Source organism: Oryx dammah, unplaced genomic scaffold (genome assembly GCF_014754425.2).
Source record: "Oryx dammah isolate SB20612 unplaced genomic scaffold, SCBI_Odam_1.1 HiC_scaffold_28, whole genome shotgun sequence".
Taxonomy (NCBI): Eukaryota; Metazoa; Chordata; class Mammalia; order Artiodactyla; family Bovidae; genus Oryx; species Oryx dammah.
The window spans coordinates 84,001,757-84,020,815 of record NW_024070212.1 but is presented as its reverse complement, the minus strand read 5'-3'; the positions used below and the strand labels follow the sequence as shown (position 1 = coordinate 84,020,815).

General features: G+C 34.7%; 1 protein-coding gene across 1 annotated transcript in view; it reads left to right on the top strand.

Annotated features, from left to right (window-relative positions):
• Positions 1–19,059, top strand: part of HOOK1 (hook microtubule tethering protein 1) — a 65,805-nt gene that overhangs the window by 32,596 nt on the left and 14,150 nt on the right. The window contains exons 10-15 of the mRNA XM_040232729.1: positions 6,149–6,289; positions 7,348–7,549; positions 8,581–8,691; positions 15,153–15,240; positions 15,324–15,384; positions 16,986–17,126. Of these exons, the coding sequence (XP_040088663.1) occupies positions 6,149–6,289; positions 7,348–7,549; positions 8,581–8,691; positions 15,153–15,240; positions 15,324–15,384; positions 16,986–17,126 (744 nt within the window). The remainder of the gene's footprint in view (positions 1–6,148; positions 6,290–7,347; positions 7,550–8,580; positions 8,692–15,152; positions 15,241–15,323; positions 15,385–16,985; positions 17,127–19,059) is intronic.

The window sequence follows — 19,059 nt, the reverse complement described above, 5'->3', positions numbered from 1 at the left end:
CAGAGATCTATGGTCTAGATGAATTTTTCTGTCTAGATTTATTCTCCACTAAAAACAAAGGTCTATGGTCTCAGTTCAGTTCAGTTACTCAGCCGTGTCTGACTCTTTGTGACCCCACCGACTGCAGCATGCCAGGCTTCCCTGTCCATAACCAACTCCTGGACCTCACTCAAACTCATGTCCATCGAGTCGGTGATGCTATCCAATCATCTCATCCTCTGTCATCCCCCTCTCCTCCTGCCTTCAGTCTTTTCCAGTGAGTCAGTCCTTCACATTAGTTGGCCAAAGTATTGGAGTTTCAGCTTCAGCATTAGTCCTTCCAGTGAATATTCAGGGCAGATTTCCTTTAGGATGGACTGGATCTCCTTGCAGTCCAAGGAACTCTCAAGAGTCTTCTCCAACACCACTGTTCAAAAGCATCAATTCTTTGGCACTCAGCTTTCTTTATAGTCCAACTCTCACATCCATACATGACTACTGGAAAAACCATAGCTTTGACTAGATGGACCTTTGTTGGCAAAGTAACGTCTCTGCTTTTTAATATGCTGTCTAAGTTGATCATGGCTTTTCTTCCAAGGATGGTCTAGGTGAATTTTTCTGTCATTGCTTCTGGGCCACCTTGGTGTACAGAGCTAGGAAATACACTTTTACAGGTTCATACCAGTCCGTGTTTGCACACATGTGTCTATGCATATATCTGTTTATTTCATAGCTACAATTATGAACAGTGAATTCATATTATCATCTTCCATTTCAGTCCAGTGACTTCAGGGTGCATTCTGATTTTCTGCATTTTCGTATTGTAACTCCCTTCTCCAGCATTGAGAAACCTGACTTCCATTTTACTCAGCTGATTTATTCATTTACTCAATCCCAAAACACATTTGAAGTAAGAATTGCTAATCCATGCCTTCTATAAAAAGGTAATGCTACAGTGCAAACTAATGCTGCACTTCAGTATGTTTACAGTTCTTTTTTTAAGATAACATTTACATACTGTGAGTTGAGTGAATAGCACTGTGTGGCATCTTTTATTAAAAGCATACCTTTGTGTAACTCACATTTTTATCAGTTGATAAATCATTTCTGTCACTACAGAAAGTTCCCCTATGTCCCTTTCCAGATAACCCCTATGTCCCAGAATCTCTTCGATTATTTTCCAGTATAGATATGTTTTCTCTGTTCTAGAACTTCTTAGAAATTGTAATATGAATTCTTTGGTGACTGGCTTCTTTTGCTCAGCATATTTGTGAAATCTACTGATGTTGCTGAATATATCAGTTCTTTTTTTTTTTAATTGCTGAGTAGTCTGCTAATGGAATTATTGCACATTGTAACACATTTTGCTTATTCATTTTCCTTTAGATGAACATTTGAGTTTCCAGATTTTGGCTAATATAAATAAAATGGATATGAACATTGGAATATAAAACTTTTGTGAACATATTTTTTCATGTCTCATTGGCAGTTACATAGAGTATGTAGCTGAGTCACACATTTTGTTTGTGTTATATTTAAAAGATCCCAGCAAACCATTTCCCAAAGTGGTCATGTTGTACATTCCCACCAGCAGTGCTTGCTGCTGGTTGCTCTAGTTACTCTGCCTATATAATGTAAGTTGGCCTTATCAGCCTTCTTCATTTTAGTTATTCCAGGGAATGGGTTAAGTGTGTTGAATTGTGGCTTTAATATGCATTTTTCTGATAACTAATGATAATGGTGGTAAGCACCTTTTCATGTGCTTATTTGCACTATATTTTACTATGTGCATTGTCTCTCTACACTGTTAGCCTATTTTTAAATTGGGTTGTTTGTCTTTATTACTGAGTTGTAAGAGTCTAACAAATATATATGCTGGTTATAGAATCTTTGTCAGATATGCATGTAATAATATTTCATCTTTCTGTAGCTCGCTGCTTTGTTTTCAAATGGTATCTATCAGGAATTAAACTTCTTAGATGAAGTCTGATTTATCAGTATTTTTTAGATTAGTGCTTTTTATGTACTGTCCAAGAAATCTGTCTAGTCTCTAGTCATGAAAATACTCTAGTATTTCCTTCTAGAACCTTTATAGTTTTATTTTTCACAGTTAGGTCTGTGATCCATCTTGAATTGACTTTTTTGAAAATAGTGTAATATGTGGGTGTCAGACTTTACTTTTATTTCCCTTATGCGTATCCTGTTGTTCCAGTATCATCAGGTGAAAATATTTTTATTTTACTCCATCAAATTGCTTTGGCACCTTTGTGAAAAATGATATAGCCATAAAATTTGGGTGATTTTCTGTATTCAGTTCCTTCGTACTGATGAATTTGTCTGTCTTTAGCCCGTAAGACTTGATCTTGACTACTATACTATAGCTCTAGAGTAAGTTGTTTAAAATCAGGTAGTGTGAATGTTCCAACTCTTTCTTCTCAAAATATGTTTTGACTCTTCTGTCTTTTTGCTTTTTTGGTCAGTTTCTCTTAAAAACCTTTTGTGATTATGACTTCAAGTTGTATATGATTGATGCCTTAACCATATTGAGAATTTCTGTTTTATGAATTTAGTATCTTTGTCTATTTGTCTTTAATTTCTGTAGCAATGTTGTACTGTTTCCAGCATAGTATTGTGTGTATCTTCTGTTCACTTCATTCTCAAATATTTAAATTTTTGCTATTACAACACAATTGCAAAAATTATTCTGAAGAGTTGCTGCTAATATATAGATACACAGTTGATTTTTATATGTTGAAACTTTTATATCTTGAATCTTAATGTCTTGCATTTGAAAACTTGTATGTTTTTCAGAGTTTCCCCTTTTTTTTGTTCAAACAACTTTACTTAGTTACTTTTTTATTTTCGGCCACACTACTCAGCATGCAGGATCTTGGTTCTCTGACCAGGGTCCAGTCCCGTGCTCCTGCAGTGGAAGTGCAAAGTCTTAACCACTGGACCACCAGGGAAGCCTGCAAAGTTTCTTAATTCACTTAGTGGTTCTAGTAATTTCTTTTGGTAAAAAATCCTAAAGAATCTGCAGTCATCTGTTAATAGACCTTTACCTCTTCCTTTTATTATTTCTGCCTTGTCTTTATTTTCCTTGCTTTGAATGGGAGCAAACATCTTGCTGTGTTCTGAGTCTTGGGGAGAAAATGTCCAATTAAGTACTGTCAAGTATGAAGCTAGCTAAATAGTTTTTTTAATATTTATTTGTTTATTTCTGGCTCTGCTGGGTCTTTGTTATTGTGTGGGCTTTCTCTAGTTGTGGAGAGTCGGCAGTACTCTCTAGTTGTGGTAGTTGTGGAGAGTGGCAGATACTCTCTAGTTGTGTGCCAGCTTCTCGTTGCAGTGTCTTATTTTGGAGCACGGGATCTAGGCTCACCGATCAGTAGCTGCAGCACGTGGTCTCTAGAGCACAGGCCCAACGGTTGTGGCACACGGGCTTAGTTGGCTCTGCTGCATGTAGAATCTTCCTGGACCAGGAATCAAGCTTGTGTCCCCTGCATTGGCAGGCAGATTCTTTACCACTGAGCCAACCAGGGAAGCCTGCTGTAGAGTTTTTAAATTGGCTTTTTATCAGATTGAAAGACTTCTCCTTTATTTCTGCCTTGCTAAGAGTTTTTATCATTTATCAGTGTTGATTTTTGTCTTAGGACTTCTCTGCATCTTGAAAAACAGATGGTTTCGTTTTTCTTTTTTTATTCTTTTAATACGATTAATTTTTGAATGTTAAAAAAATTTGTATTCCAGAGAAAAACCACCTTGGTCATATTTTCTTATCTTATACACGTATGACTCGATTTGATTTGTTGATATTTTGAAAGTATTTTTGTGTCTTGCCTTTGTAATAGATACTGGTCTATAACTTTTTTCTCTTGTAATGTCTTTCAGGTTTTGTTCTGCTAGTCTCATAGAATAATTGGGAAATACTCTCTCCTCCTCTATTTTCTGAAAGAGTTTATGTAAGAATGACATTATTTCTTCCTTCAATATTTGATAGAATTAATCAGTAAAACAATTGGATCTGTGGTTTTCTTTGTAAAAGGGCTTTTAATGACACATGTAATTTATTTAATGGTTCATAGGCTTTTCAGATTTTGTTTCATATTATGTCAATTTCCTAAATTGTCTTTTTCAAGGTATATATTTATTTGATTTAAGTTGTTTAATTTATTGGCATGAAGTTTTTCATAATATTCTATTGATGGTCCCTTTAATGATTGTAGGAGCTGTAATGGTGTTTCCTTTTTCATTCTTGATGTTGGTAATTTGTGTTTTCTTTCATTTTTCTTGGTCACCCTTGCTTGAGGTTCATCAATTTTATTAATCTTACACCCTTTATTAATTGAACAGCCTTTATTAGTTTCCCATAGTTTGAGTTTTAGATCTCTGTTCTTTATTCCTTTCCTTTTACTTACTTTGGATTTGATTTGCTCTTTTTCTAGCCTCCTAAAGTTAGATGATTGATTTTAAGCATTTCTTTATTTCTATTATAAGCCTCTAAAACTGTAAATTTCTCTCTAAGCACTGGTTTAGCTGTGTCCCTAAAATTTGATTGATTGCGTTTCTGTTATTATTCAGTTCAAAGTGTCTTCTAATTTCCTCTCTGATTTCTTTTCTGACTCAGGAATCATTTAGAAATGTATTTTTAAATTTCCAAATATTTAAGGCTTTTCTCCAAACTTCTCATTGTGACTGATTCCTAATTTAATTTCCTCATGGTTAGAGAATATAATCCATAAGACTTCATTCTTTTTAATATTTATGATACCTGTTGATCATCACATGTTTTATTGCAGTGAATATTCCATGTGTACTTGCAAACGATGTGTATTCTGTATTTTTTAACTGACATGCTTCACAAATATTTATTATATCAAGCTGATTAGTAGGGTTATTCAGATTTCTTCTGTATTTGACATTTTTGGTTAGTTCTTTCATTTATTGGGAGACTGATGTTAACATTCTTGACAATAATTATGGCTTTGTATATCTCTGATTCTGTCAGTTTTTGCTTCATCTGTTTTAAAATTTTGTTTTAGTTACATATAATTTTTTGATATGTCTTTCTGATGGCTTGACCCTGTTATAATTGTGAAATATCTGTGCCTTTGGTAATACTTTTTGTATTAAACCATTTTTTGATGTTAAGATAAATACCCCAGTTTTCTTTGCTTATTATTTGCATACTTATTTTCATCTTTTTACTTTTAACCTATTATGTCTTGATATTTAAAATGTTTCTTATAACTAGTATATATTTGAGCCTTGCTTTTTTATCCAGTCTGATAGTCTCTGCCTTTTTAATTGATGTGTTTAGTCCTTTTGCCCTTTACATAATTTTTGATATGGTTGTGCTTAGGGTCTATCAGTTTGCTATTTTTCATTTGTCATATCTGTTCTTGTGTTTATTTTTCTTTTCTGCATTATTGTCAGCTGATCAAGTAATTTTAAAATATTTTTATCACTATATAGTCATTTTAGTTTTTGTTGTTGCTCTTGGGTTCAAAGTATTTATTCTTTATCACAGACTATACTTAGAGTTCATATTTCACCACTTTACGTACTGTGTACATTTTTGGGTAACTTTATATGGTTTCTCTTTTTCTTTTGAAATTGAAATTCCTGTTTGAACTAGAGAACCAGGCTCAGTGTTTCAAAGTGATAATGAAAATTCAGAACATTACTGGCTTATCAGTTCTTACAAGTAACTGCACTAATGCAAGATGTTAATAATCAGAGAGACTGGGGAATGAGACAACCGTGAGAGAATATATAGGAACTTTGTACTTTCTGTTCAGTTTTTCTGGGAAAAAAAAAAGTCTATTAATTGTTTTAAGTAAAAAAAATCCTTTGACCATAAATGTTAAGAGTTTACTTTTAGACTTCTAATTGTCATTGATCCATATGTCTAGCTTTATGGTAGTATGACACTATCATGATTACTGTAGCTCTGTAGTAACTTTTAAAATTGGAAAGTATGAATTCTCCAACTTTTTTTTAAGCTATTGTTTTAAAACTAAGGACTGGAAAGTAGCTTATTCCTTTAGTTTTTCTTTTTTTGAATGTGGAATCAAACATTTTAAAAGTAAGTTTTGCTAAGCTCATATCTCAGTGAAAAAACAAATAATGGAAATTACATTATAAATACTTGTTTTCTTTATGCAAGGCTTGAAGCTGCAAAAGACGATTACCGTGTTCACTGTGAAGAACTTGAAAAGCAATTAATTGAATTTCAACATAGGAATGATGAATTGACTAGTCTTGCTGAGGAAACAAGAGCCCTGAAAGATGAAATAGATGTTCTTAGGTATGGCATGTCTAAATATAATTATGTCACTTCTCATTTTGGTATTCTATATTTTAATTAAGGAATCTTACAGTTATACCTGTGTATCAAGTATTGATCAGTTTTTATCCAAGTTCCTAGTCTTTACTTCTTTTATCTTTGTTGATAGTTATGTGAAGTTTTAGGGTAATATTTCATTCCTGTTGGGACAGATTTTCATATAGAACCATAAACCTTTCTCTTATTTCTGATTAAGCTGAGTTATTTTTAGATACATTTGACTTGACCTTCTTGTACTTACTAGTACATCTTGTGAAATTTTTGTGTAAGAAATGTATTCTCACAACCATATTTTGACATTTGATAAAATATAGATAAGAATCCTAGCATTTATTTCAAGATTATCCCAGGTTCTCTTATTGTCTTTGACAGTACAGAGTTTATAATGAGCTTTGGCTGTGAAATGTTAAGCAAAGAATCTGTTTAAATGATTTTTTATGTTAATTTTTCTTAATTAACCATTTCTTACACAGTTTTTAATGTTCATTTAAAACAAAATCTTTATAAGCATTACTTTTAACCTTCACGTGATATTGAAGTGATTCTGTTTGTTTATTTTTTTCTCCATCCCATTTGTCAGGTGTGCACAACTCTAAAGGGAAGTGCTTTGCCAAACAAATTGTAAATTCAGTCGTCTTACTGAATATATCAAATACTTAGAACAAACTACATTAGATTTATGCACAGAGCACAACTGGCATGTAAATTAAAATGCAGCTCAGAATTGTTCAGCTGTATTCACAAAACCATTCCTTTTTTATACATTGTTATATAGAATAGTTCGATAATACAGTGTGTCAAATTTCGAGCATTTTATTTTGATGACATTATAACAGAAGGGTTGAACTTTCTGAGCCCATTTCCAGATTTCTCACAAAGTTAATGATCTCTTTTCTTTCCCTCTCATTTTTTTTAACCAGTGGATAGTTCATTTGGAAGACTCATTTTCCAGCCAGAATAACACTGTTATGTGCATTTACTTGTTTTTATACAGTAATGTTTAATCTTTGTTATTATAGGGCTACCTCTGATAAAGCAAATAAACTGGAGTCTACAGTTGAGATATATCGTCAGAAGCTACAAGATCTGAATGACCTTCGCAAGCAGGTGAAAACTTTACAGGAAACAAACATGATGTACATGCATAATACAGTCAGCTTAGAGGAGGAATTAAAGAAGGCAAATGCTGCACGCACACAATTAGAAACATACAAGAGACAGGTAAGAAAATATCTAAAGTTTTTTAATCAATGAAATTGAAAGAGTGTAACTTTTCACTCCTTAAGCAGTGAATAAGCACTGTGCTGTGCTGTGCTGTGCTGTGCTTAGTTGCTCAGTCGTGTCTGACTCTTTGCAGTCCCATGGACTGTGTAGCCCGCCAGGCTCCTCTGTCCATTGGGATTCTCCAGGCAAGAATACTGGAGTGGGTTGCTATGCCCTCCTCCAGGGGATCTTGCCAACCCAGGGATAGAACCCACGTCTCATACATTGCAGGTGGATTATTTACCATCTGAGCCACCAGGGAAGCCCAAAAATACTGGAGTGGGTAGTCTATTCCTTCTCCAGGGAAACTTCCCAACCCAGGAGTAGAACTGGGGTCTCCTGCATTTCAGGTGGATTCTTTACCTGCTGAGCTACCCAAGAAGCCCCAAATAAACACTACTTGTAGTCAGTTGCATACTTATTATTATCACATGTATCTTCTATCTGTAATTTTAATTCAAGAGTTGATCATTGAGTTTGTGTTTTCTAGGTCTTTTGGACTTCCCTGATAGCTTAGTTGGTAAAGAATCTGTCTGCAGGGCAGGAGACCTCGGTTTGATTCCTGGGTCAGGAAGATCTGCTGGAGAAGGGATAAACCACCCACTCCAGTATTACTGGGCTTCCCTTGTGGCATTTTTATTGGCTACTGAGCTTTTGTATACTTTGGGGATATTTTATTGTTTCATTAACATTTCTGATAACCAGGGATAAATACCTAGAGAATGGAGTTATAACCTAAAATATTCTCTTTTGCTATTTGTCAAACACCCTAGAGAAACAGTAGAAGACTTATTTTTTTTTTTGCTAAATTATTATTTGTGTATTTTAAAACTTGTTTTAACTTTTTTATTTACATGCCATTTCCACAAATATTTAGAATTAGACTGTAATCTTACTATAAATTTTATTTCCAGTTTTTCATTTATTGATCTCTGAAATGCTATCAATATTATATACTCTTTATTTTCTACTTTTGTTTCTGATAAAAGGTTCAGGATCTTCATGTTAAACTTTCCTCTGAATCCAAAAGGGCGGACACACTAGCATTTGAAATGAAGCGGCTTGAAGAAAAACACGAAGCTTTACTTAAGGAGAAAGAGGTAAACACAAATATAATTGATGTGAAATATGTATGTCCTGTTTTAGTTGTAATATTATCCTTGATGTTTAAGAATGGAAGTGATGTAACCAGTTCTTCTTTCTCCAAATTGAAATTAGTGATGTAAAAGAAAGTCTTGTAGAAATTCTTTATGCAGTTTTGTAAGTTTTCTTGATATGATAAGATGAAAGTCATGTCTTAGTGCATGTGTTCCAGCTCTAGACTGTCAATTCCTTGAAAGCAAGGACCAAGATGCAATTTTTAAAAGCTTTATTAGGATATAATTTACATATCATAAATTTCACCTATTTAAAAGGTATAGTTCAATGGTGTTTAGTGTATTCAGAGTTGGAAACCATCATCGTTTTAGAATTCTGTCATCATTCTAAAGAGACCCTGTGCCTGATAGCAGTTATTCTGCATCTGGTCCTCTTTTCCCCAGCCTTAGCAACCATTAATCTGCTTGCTGTCTGTGAATTTGCCTGGTCTGTCCCGAACATATAACCGTACACTCTATGACTTTTGTGACTGGGTTCCATCGTCTAGCATGATACTTTCAAGGTTTATCAGTGCTGTAGCATGCATCAGTACTGCATTCGTTTTTATTGCTGAGTAGTCATCTGTCAGACTTTATTTTGGGGGTCTCCAAAATCACTGCAGATGGTGACTGCAGCCATGAAATTAAAAGACGCGTACTCCTTGCAAGAAAAGTTATGACCAACCTAGACAGCATATTCAAAAGCAGAGACGTTACTTTGCCGACGAAGGTCCGTCTAGTCAAGGCTATGGTTTTTCCTGTGGTCATGTATGGATGTGAGAGTTGGACTGTGAAGAAGGCTGAGCACCAAAGAATTGATGCTTTTGAACTGTGGTGTTGGAGAAGACTAGAGTCCCATGGACTGCAAGGAGATCCAACCAGTCCATCCTAAAGGAGATCAGCCCTGGGATCTCTTTGGAAGGACTGATGCTGAAGCCCTCCAGTACTTTGGCCACCTCATGTGAAGAGTTGACTCATTGGAAAAGACTCTGATGCTGGGAGGGATTGGGGGCAGGAGGAGAAGGGGACGACCGAGGATGAGATGGCTGGATGGCATCACTGACTCAATGGACGTGAGTTTGGGTAAACTGCTGGAGTTGGTGATGGACAGGGAGACCTGATGTGCTGCAATTCATGGGGTCGCAAAGAGTTAGACACGACTGAGCGACTGAACTGAACTGAATTGAGTAATCTGTTATATGGATATACCACATTTTATTTATTTGTTCATCACTGGAAACAAAGTCCAATTGGGTTTTTTCCACATTTTGTCTGTTAAATGAATAATGTGGCTATCAACATTTATGTACAAGTTTTTATGTGGACACGTCTTCATTTCTTGAATAGGTGTTGAGGAATGGTATTGCTGGGTCATATGGTAGGTGTTTAACATTTTTAAGAATTACCAGACTTTTCTAAAGTGGATGAACCATTTTTCATTCTCACTAGCAGTTTGTAAAAGATTCCAATTTCTCCTAACTCTTGTCAAATCATATTGAATTTTAATTTTGGCTATCCTAGTAGGTATGAAATATATCCTAGTAGGTATGAAGTATTATATCATTGTGGTTTTGATTTGTATTTCCCTAATGACAAATGATGTTGAACATCTTTTCATGAACTTATTGACCATTTCTGATTTTATTTCTTTGAGAAATACCTCTTCAGATTCTTTAGACCATATTTTATTTGTTATTTGCTTTTTTATTTTTGAGTTCTAAGAGTTCTTTATATATTCTAGATACAAATCTCTTGTCAGGTACATGGTTTGCAAATATTTTCTCCCATTCTGTGAGTCATCTTTGCACTTTTTAAATGGTGTGTGTGTGTGTGTATGTCTATGTCTGTGTGTATATTGCAGCAGAATGGTTTTTTATTTGATGAAAACAAAGTTATCTACTTTTTCTTTTGTGTTTTTTTGGTGGTGTTTCTATGACACCATTGGGTAACCTTAAGGTTATAAAGGTTTATTCCTGTTTTCTTTTATATTTTTAGCTCTTATATTGACTCTGTGATCAGTATTGAATTAATTTTTATGTGGTGTGAGATAGGTTTCTAACTTTCTTCCTCTGTGTTTTGATATTCATTTGTCCCAGCACCATTTGTTGACATGACTGTTCTTTCCCCCACTGAATATTCTTGATACTCTTGTTAAAAATCGGTTGACATGGTCCTGTAATGATGGATATGTTATACCTTTATCAAAACTCATAAAAATGAAACAAAGCATGTACCCTAATGTAGACTTATGTCCTTTAGTTAATAATAGTGTATCACTTTTGGCTTATCAGTTCTTAGAAGTAACCATACTAATGCAAGATGTTAATAATAAGGGAAACTGGGGAGTTGGTGGGGGGATGACGGAATATATGGGAACTTTGTACTTTCTGTTCAGTTTCTTTTTAATAAAAAAAAAAACCCTATTAATTTTTTTAAAGTAAAAAGAAAGCATTTGGCCACAAATGTTAGAGTTTATTTCCAGATTTTTAACTGTCATTGATATATATGTCTAATTTTATGGTAATACCACACTGTCATGATTACTGAAGCTTTGTACTAAGTTGAAATTGGAAAGTATACTCGTTTGAAATAAGTTCTCCAACTTTTTCTTTGGAAAGGTATTATTTTAGTTATTCTGGGTCTCTAGCATTACATACAAATCTAAGGGCCAGATTATTGTTCCTGCAAAATAGCCAGATTGAAATATTGATAGAAATTTCCTGAATCTGTTGATCAGTTTGAAAACCTGGCCACCTTAATAGCATTAAGTTTTCTGATCCATTAATATGTCATAACATTCCATATATTTAGGTCTTTAGTTTCTTTCAACAGTGTTTTGTAGTTTTCATTTTATAAGATTCGCACCTTTTAAAACTGTTCGTGATTGTTTTATTCTTTCTAACGTCAGTGCTAACGTATAGAAATACAATTTATTTTTTCACATTGATCTTTTATTTACATCATTGTTAGATTCCCTTAGTATTTCTAATAGTTTTTAGTGAATTCTTTAGGATTTTTATATACAAAATCAGGACATCTGTAAATACAGATAGTTTTATTTTTTTACATTCTGAATGTCTTTTATTTCTTGTTAAATTGTCCTGTCTAGAACCTTCAGTACTTTGTTGAAAGAAATGGCAAGGTGAGAGTATCTTTCTCTTGTTTCCAATATTAGGAAGAAAGCATTCATTCTTTCACCATGATGTGTCTTATTCGTTGTGGATTTTATTTGTAGATGCCTTCTGTCAGGTTAAAGAAGTTTTAATTCCTAATTTGTTCCTTGTTTTTATCCTGAAAGGGATTGATTTTTTAAAATCTTAAACCAGTGTGTGTTCTTAAGGTAAATTCTACTTAGTCATAGGGTATAATCACTTTTGTATGTTGCTTGATCCAGTTTGCTAGTATTTTGTTGATGTTTTCCCGTCTGTATTATAAGAGATATTGGTTGGTAGTTTTCTTTTGATGTCATTGCCTGGTTTTGGGGTCAAGGTGATATGCTATAAAATGCATTGAGAAAATGTTCCTGCCTCTTTGGTCTTAGCTCGCCTGAAGTCTTTGTCTAGTATGTCCACTCACTAGTGTCATCTCATTGACTCTTTCTGTTAACTGTTCCATTTTTTTTTGCCCTGTGTAGGAATGTCTCTGTTTCTTTGCATGTATTTTGTTGTTGTGTTGAAAATATGACCTTTAAAATAATAATGTGTTTCAACTCTGGAAATCACATTTCCCCCCAACCTCAGGGTTTTTGTTTTTGGTGGTTTTTTAGTGACTCTTTTGGACTAATTCTATGAAGTTTTTTTTTTCCTTTGTAGTGTGCATCCACTGCATTCTCTGCTCAGTAACCATTGAGATCAGTTAATGATTTGTCAGCTATTTCCATAGATCTCCCAATCTCTGCCAAAGGACTCAATGTGTATTTAGTTTGGAAAACATCTTCAGTTCTTAGGAAGTTTAAAAAACTGCCTTTGTCTTTATTTCCTGTTTGCACAGGGCTTCAAGTTTATCCAGAGCTGAGACATTGGGGTCCTCTCAGGTTATTTCTGGGCATGCACACAGCTCTGTACATAGCTGACCACCTAGATCTCCAGGAATATGTTAGGACTTTTTAACATCCTCTATGGATGTCTTGTTTCTCAGCTCTTCCTTGTAGATTTTTGGCAAGAGTCTTGTTTGCCTTAACTGGCATCATGCCTTCAGCAGCTATAATGAAAGCAATTGCTGATGATTGTTTTTCACAGATGCCTAAGGAATATTTTCTGGCACAGCAAGCACCAAATTAGCTCAAATAATGAAAAGCATGATTGGGACTTCTCCAAGGTGCTGCTTGACAGACCAAATAGTGATAGTTTTCTTTTTCTTTTCTTTTTTTTTTTTTTTTTAAATATATCTAGCATGGAGCTTTTAAAGGAGAGTTTCATAGCTAGTCAGCCTCTCCAGGTGGTGGTAACCTCTGCTTTTCAAAGCTACTCAAGGCTACTCCATGGTTGGGGAGAAGGTGATAATAATCAGGATAGTTAAAAGAACAAAAATTTCACTGTTCTGAGGTTTAGCACATTTTCTTTAATAAGTGCACCTCAGATCATGGCAAACCTTTGATTAATCTTCAGACTTCTTGAAAAGTTGATTTTGACAGATTGCAAGTGTTCACATTGCATTTATGAAGGAACAGATTTATAGGGGTCCTGATGCCTGACTGTAGTTATAATTTACAGTGTTCAGAGATCCTTAGAACATCTGTACATACTGGCCTAAGGACCCTTGGAATCAGTTACCAATTTACTGCTAAGTTGATTTGAGCCACATAATGGACATTATAGGGTTTTATTTATTGATTTGAGGTATAGCAACATTTAAAATACAATTTTATGTTACTTTTCAGGTTCTGGAAAAATCATTTAAACCTGAGCCTTTTTTTCAGAGTGTAGAAATTTGTCATTGACTGTCAGCTGTAAAATAAAACGAGTTCAGTTCAGTGGCTCAGTCGTGTACAACTTTTTGCAACCCCATGCACTGGAGCACACCAGGCTTCCCTGTCTGTCACCCATTTCTGGAGCTTGCTCAAACTTATGTCCATTGAGTCAGTGATGTCATCCAACCATTTCATCCTCTGCTGTCCCCTTCTCCTCCTGCCTTCAATATTTCTCAGGAACGGGTCTTTTCCAGTGAGTCAGTTCTTCACATCAGGTGGCCATAGTATTGGAGCTTCAGCTTCAGCATCAGTCCTTCCAGTGAATATTCCAGCCTGATTTCCTTTAGGATGCACTGGTTGGATCTCCTTCCAGTCCAAGGGACTCTCAAGCGTTTTCTCCAACACTACAGTTCAAAAGCATCAATTCTTCAGTGCTCAGCCTTCTTTATGGTCCAACTCTCACAACCATATATGACTACTGGAAAAACCATAGCTTTGACTTATGGACCTTTGTCAGTAAAATAATTTCTCTGTTCTTTAATATGCTGTCTAGGTTTGTCATAGCTTTCCTTCCAAGGAGCAAGCGTCTTTTACTTTCGTGGCTGCAGTCACCATCTGCAGTGATTTTGGAGCCCCAAAATATAAAGTCTGACACTGTTTCCACTGTTTCCCCATCTATTTGCATGAAGTGATGGGACTGGATGCCAGAGTCTTCTCTTTTTGAATGTTGAGTTTTAAGCCAGCTTTTTCACTCTCCTCTTTCACCTTCACGAAGAGGCTCTTTAGTTCCTCTTTGCTTTCTGCCACAAGGGTGGTGTCATCTGCATATCTGAGGTTATTGATATTTCTCCCGGCAGTCTTGATTCCAGCTTGTGCTTCATCCAGTCCAGTAAAATAAAATAGGTAATGACATGAAGTCCTAGCATACTATCCCTTGGAGATAGTGTTTTTTCACAGATTCATACTTCCAATATGCTGTTTATAGTAATAGAAGGAAATAACAAGTCTCTCACATCTCTTACACACTAGACTGTATTCTAGATATTAGACAAACTTCTCCTCATTCACTGCTCAGAACACCTTTTAGGGGCTTATGAATCAGTATCTATATTTTGATGATAAAGATCTAAAGCCAAAGAGTCCGTAGCTTGCCTTAAATAATACAACTGGAAGTATATTGTAAAACTGAATTCAAGCCACACTCTGTTTGCCTCCAAAGTCCATATGCTTTTATTACTCTACAGTTACATTTTTGTACTCTATTGTATAATTACATTCATTTGGTTCAAAGATAAGCTATCTAGTGGGAAAATCACAAGCTTTGTGTTGTATCAAGTCTTGTTATTTATGTGATTTATGCAAGAGAAAATTACCCCTTAGCACTAAAACTAAAATGTTATTTTTAATTAAGTAGGGAACAATTATCAGATTAACATATTAAGGTAAATTATCTTAAGTATAAAGTACAATGCTTTGGGGTAAAATTAAATATTTTGCTTATATAAATCTTTTTTAGAGACTAATAGAACAGCGTGACACTCTGAAAGAAACAAATGAAGAGCTTCGATGTTCACAAGTACAACAGGATCACCTAAACCAAGCAGGTGGATTTTGTTGCATTTAGAAAAGGTTTTTAATGGTGGATACTGAGACACTAATCTATTGTTTTGTTGCTGATATTGTTTAGATGCATCTGCTACAAAAAGTTATGAGAATCTTGCTGCTGAGATTATGCCAGTGGAATATAGGTAAATTCGTTTTTATCAATTGACAACCCATACTTAATATTAGAAATGTGAATTCTTTTCATAATTTTCTAAGCCTTTATTTTTTCACTTTCTGAGTCATAGAGCTTGAAAATACTTTGCCTCATCTGCTTATACTTTCTAAATCATATTGTTATTGCTACTATAGCGTTTTAAAAATTTACCAGAAATAAAATTTCACTTACTAGCTGAATAACATATTCTGGTTTTTTGTAATATGGCCTTTAATGTGGTGAACTTATTTTCCTATCCTTAAACTCTTTGATATCACTGTAAAATGACAGTTATTTAATGGACAGGAATTTCCTTTCTTAAACTCTTGAAAACCTTTTAAATACATAGTTTTCAAATTCCCAGCAGTGAAACAAAGTAGGAGACGACCTGTCAATTGCAGGACGAGTAAGCCAGAGTTAAAATACACATTTTAGAGGTTCCTCTTGACCCAACTTTTATTTTGGTATTTTATTGCTGTCTTTACTTCTAGGTATTTGATTTACCTGGTATTTTTATGGTCTTCTTTTCCTTTTTGTGGCAACAATTTTACTTACTAATTACTTCACATCCTCCTCTTTATTTATTACTGAGATATAATTCACGCATTTACAGATATGCGGTCTGGTACGTTTTAATAGTCACAAGTTGTGCAACCATCATTGCTATCTAATTCTAGAACATTTTCATCCTCCCCAAAAGATACCCATTCCTGCCTCCCCTCCAATGCCAGCTCCAGGTAACCAGTAATCTACTCTTTATCTCTGTGGATTTGCTTATTACAGACATTTCATATTTGTGGAATCATACCATATTTGGCCTTTTGTGGTTGAATTCTTTCATTTTGCATAGTTGTTATAAGTTGTTGATTTTCAGTTTGTTCAGTTTTTTGCTGTTAAGATAGAGTTCCTTACAAGCTGGGCTGGAAACTAACTTGCACTTTTTAGTTAGTAATATCCAGTGATATTAATCATTTAAAAATAGTCCTATGAGCCTATATTTTTAAAATTATCATGCTAGCATTCAGAACAGAAATTGAGATTAATTGAAATTAGTTGCTTTTGGGTAATGGGATTTAGGAGGGCAGCAGGTAGTAGAGCATTATTTTTAATTTAACACCATTCCTATCATTTGCATTAAAAAAATATGTATATATGTCTTAAATGTTTTCTAGAAACAGAATTCTAAAGACAGTCATTAGCATAAAAGGATATTTAAAAATTATAGGCAGACTGTAATTTTTTAAATCTGTTGCTTTTTCTTCATGTTTTTTAAGGATGTACTGTATATTACTTTAATGTGCATAGTTTCTAAATTATCAAATAAAAATAATTAATATTATATCTTAGAGAGTTGCATAATAAACATTTATTGATTTATAATCTTGTACCTTTAAAAATTTACTATTTGTCTTTTGAGACATAGTGTTAGAGTGTACATTTTTTTTTTAAAGAAAAACTTTTAGAAGCTTTAGTAACATTTCAAAATGACAGCTGTTGAGTAGATAGAAATTTTCGTTTTTAAAAGCTAAAGAATTTTTTAAACTTTTATATTTAAAAAATTTAAAAAGAAATTTTGATTTTTAACATCAGGGAGGTGTTCATTCGACTGCAACATGAAAATAAGATGCTTCGATTACAGCAGGAAGGTACTGAGAATGAGCGTATTGAGGAACTTCAGGAGCAGCTGGAACAGAAGCACCGCAAGATGAATGAACTGGAAACCGAGCAGAGGTGACTGATGCTCCTTCCTGGTCGACAGTCATAGCCATTTCATTACCTAGCCACAGAATCATGACTCACAAAGGCGGAAGCTGTCATTGTAGTTCAGATAATTAGGATTTGTGCAAGTTTCGGGTTTTGTTTTTTTCATCTCTCGCTACCCATTATTTTTAGCAGACTTTGTTAAGCAGTTTGCTTGTTCTTGAATTTCATTCATCTGTCTTCACAAATGACAGAAAATTTAAAAGTGCAATCTGGTTTTCAACTGGAGTCCAGTGCACAGATGGTACATAGATTGTGGAATCAAATTTGAATGCCACCTTTACTTAACTGGGTTTACTTAAATTCACACTTAGTATCCCAGATATAAATTGGAGATGGCACCTATTTGCAGGTTGTAATGAAGATTACAGGTAATGTGTCTAAAACAAATGGTGTACTTATTTGATACCAGTGAGGTGCTTAAACTTTATAAATATTTTTTAAAAATTATGTTTAGGTGGTGCTTGGGCTTTCCTGGTGGCTCATTGGTAAAGAACCCACCTGCCAGTGTGGGAGATGTGAATTCGAACCTTGGGTCAGGAAGATCTCTTGGAGAAGGAATGGCTACCCACTCCAGTATTCTTGACTGGGAAATCTCATGAACAGAGGAACCTGGCAGGGCCACATTTCATGGGGTTACGAAGAGTCAGACACGACATAGTGACTATACTATACCAACATGTGGTGCTTACTAGTGAGCTTCTAAGCTCTTTTTGATATTAACTCATGAAATTCTTACAATAACTTTATGAAGTAGTAACTATGATAATCTCACTTAATGAACAAGGAAACTGAGGGTGCAAGGACGTTAAGAAACTTGCCCAAATCACACAGCTAGTGAGTTCTGGATCCTGCCTTTGAACCTTCTGTCAATCAGACATCAGAGTCTGTGCTGTTACCACTATTGCTATTGTGCCTCTTATAAATAGCATACTGGCAATAAAAGTATTTGGACTTGTTTGACATACCTTTATTGGATCTGCGAGATCACTAGGAATTTTAGAGACTTGAACCTTGTCTGTCAACATATCAATTGTAGCTAAAAGAAAAATAGCATTTTAGCTTCTTGAAGAGACTATTGAAAGTGAAATTCGCTCAGTCCTGTCCAACTCTTTGTGACCCCATGTGCTATACAGTCCATGCAATTCTCCAGGCCAGAATACTGGCATGGATAGCCTTTCCCTACTCCAGGGGATCTTCCCAACCCAGGGATCGAACCCAGGTCTCCTGCATTGCAGGCAGATTCTTTACCAGCTGAGCCATAAGAGAAACCCGAAGAGACCATTAAATATTGCTAATTTATATAATTCAGTATCAGCACTGGAGATGCTAAGTTTTAGCTTTTAATATAGGAAGGTAGACATGTGAATAGGTAATTATTATATAACAATGGAAATATGTAGTATTATAGTGAGCAGGGGATGTTTTGTCGTATACATATATATGAAGAGAAAGACAGATACTAACTGTCTTGCTGGTAACTTCAGTAGAGGTAACGATTAAGCAGGGTTATAAAGAATGCGATTTTGCCAAGCTAAAAAGCTACACTCATTGCTAGTGCCAGTCTCTTTAACGTTATGAAGAAATGGTTGGAAAATGGTGGTCTTCCTTTTCTTGCAATACCCTAGGAAATCTGAAACAAACAGAAACCTAGTTTCCATTCATTAAAAATACAACTGAAGGAAAACTGAGCTAGTTTTCTAATTTTTATTCCAGTGAGTTCACTGCAGAAATGTTATGCTTTTTCCACTGACTCATTAAGATACCTTAAACTTTTAAATGTGGGCATATATGCTTTTAGGATAAAAATATCTTTTAAAAGAATATTTCCTTGAAAGTAGTTTACTGTAGCATATATTATACCTAGCCACAGGTAGTTGTTCAGCTTTGGTTGTTGCTATTA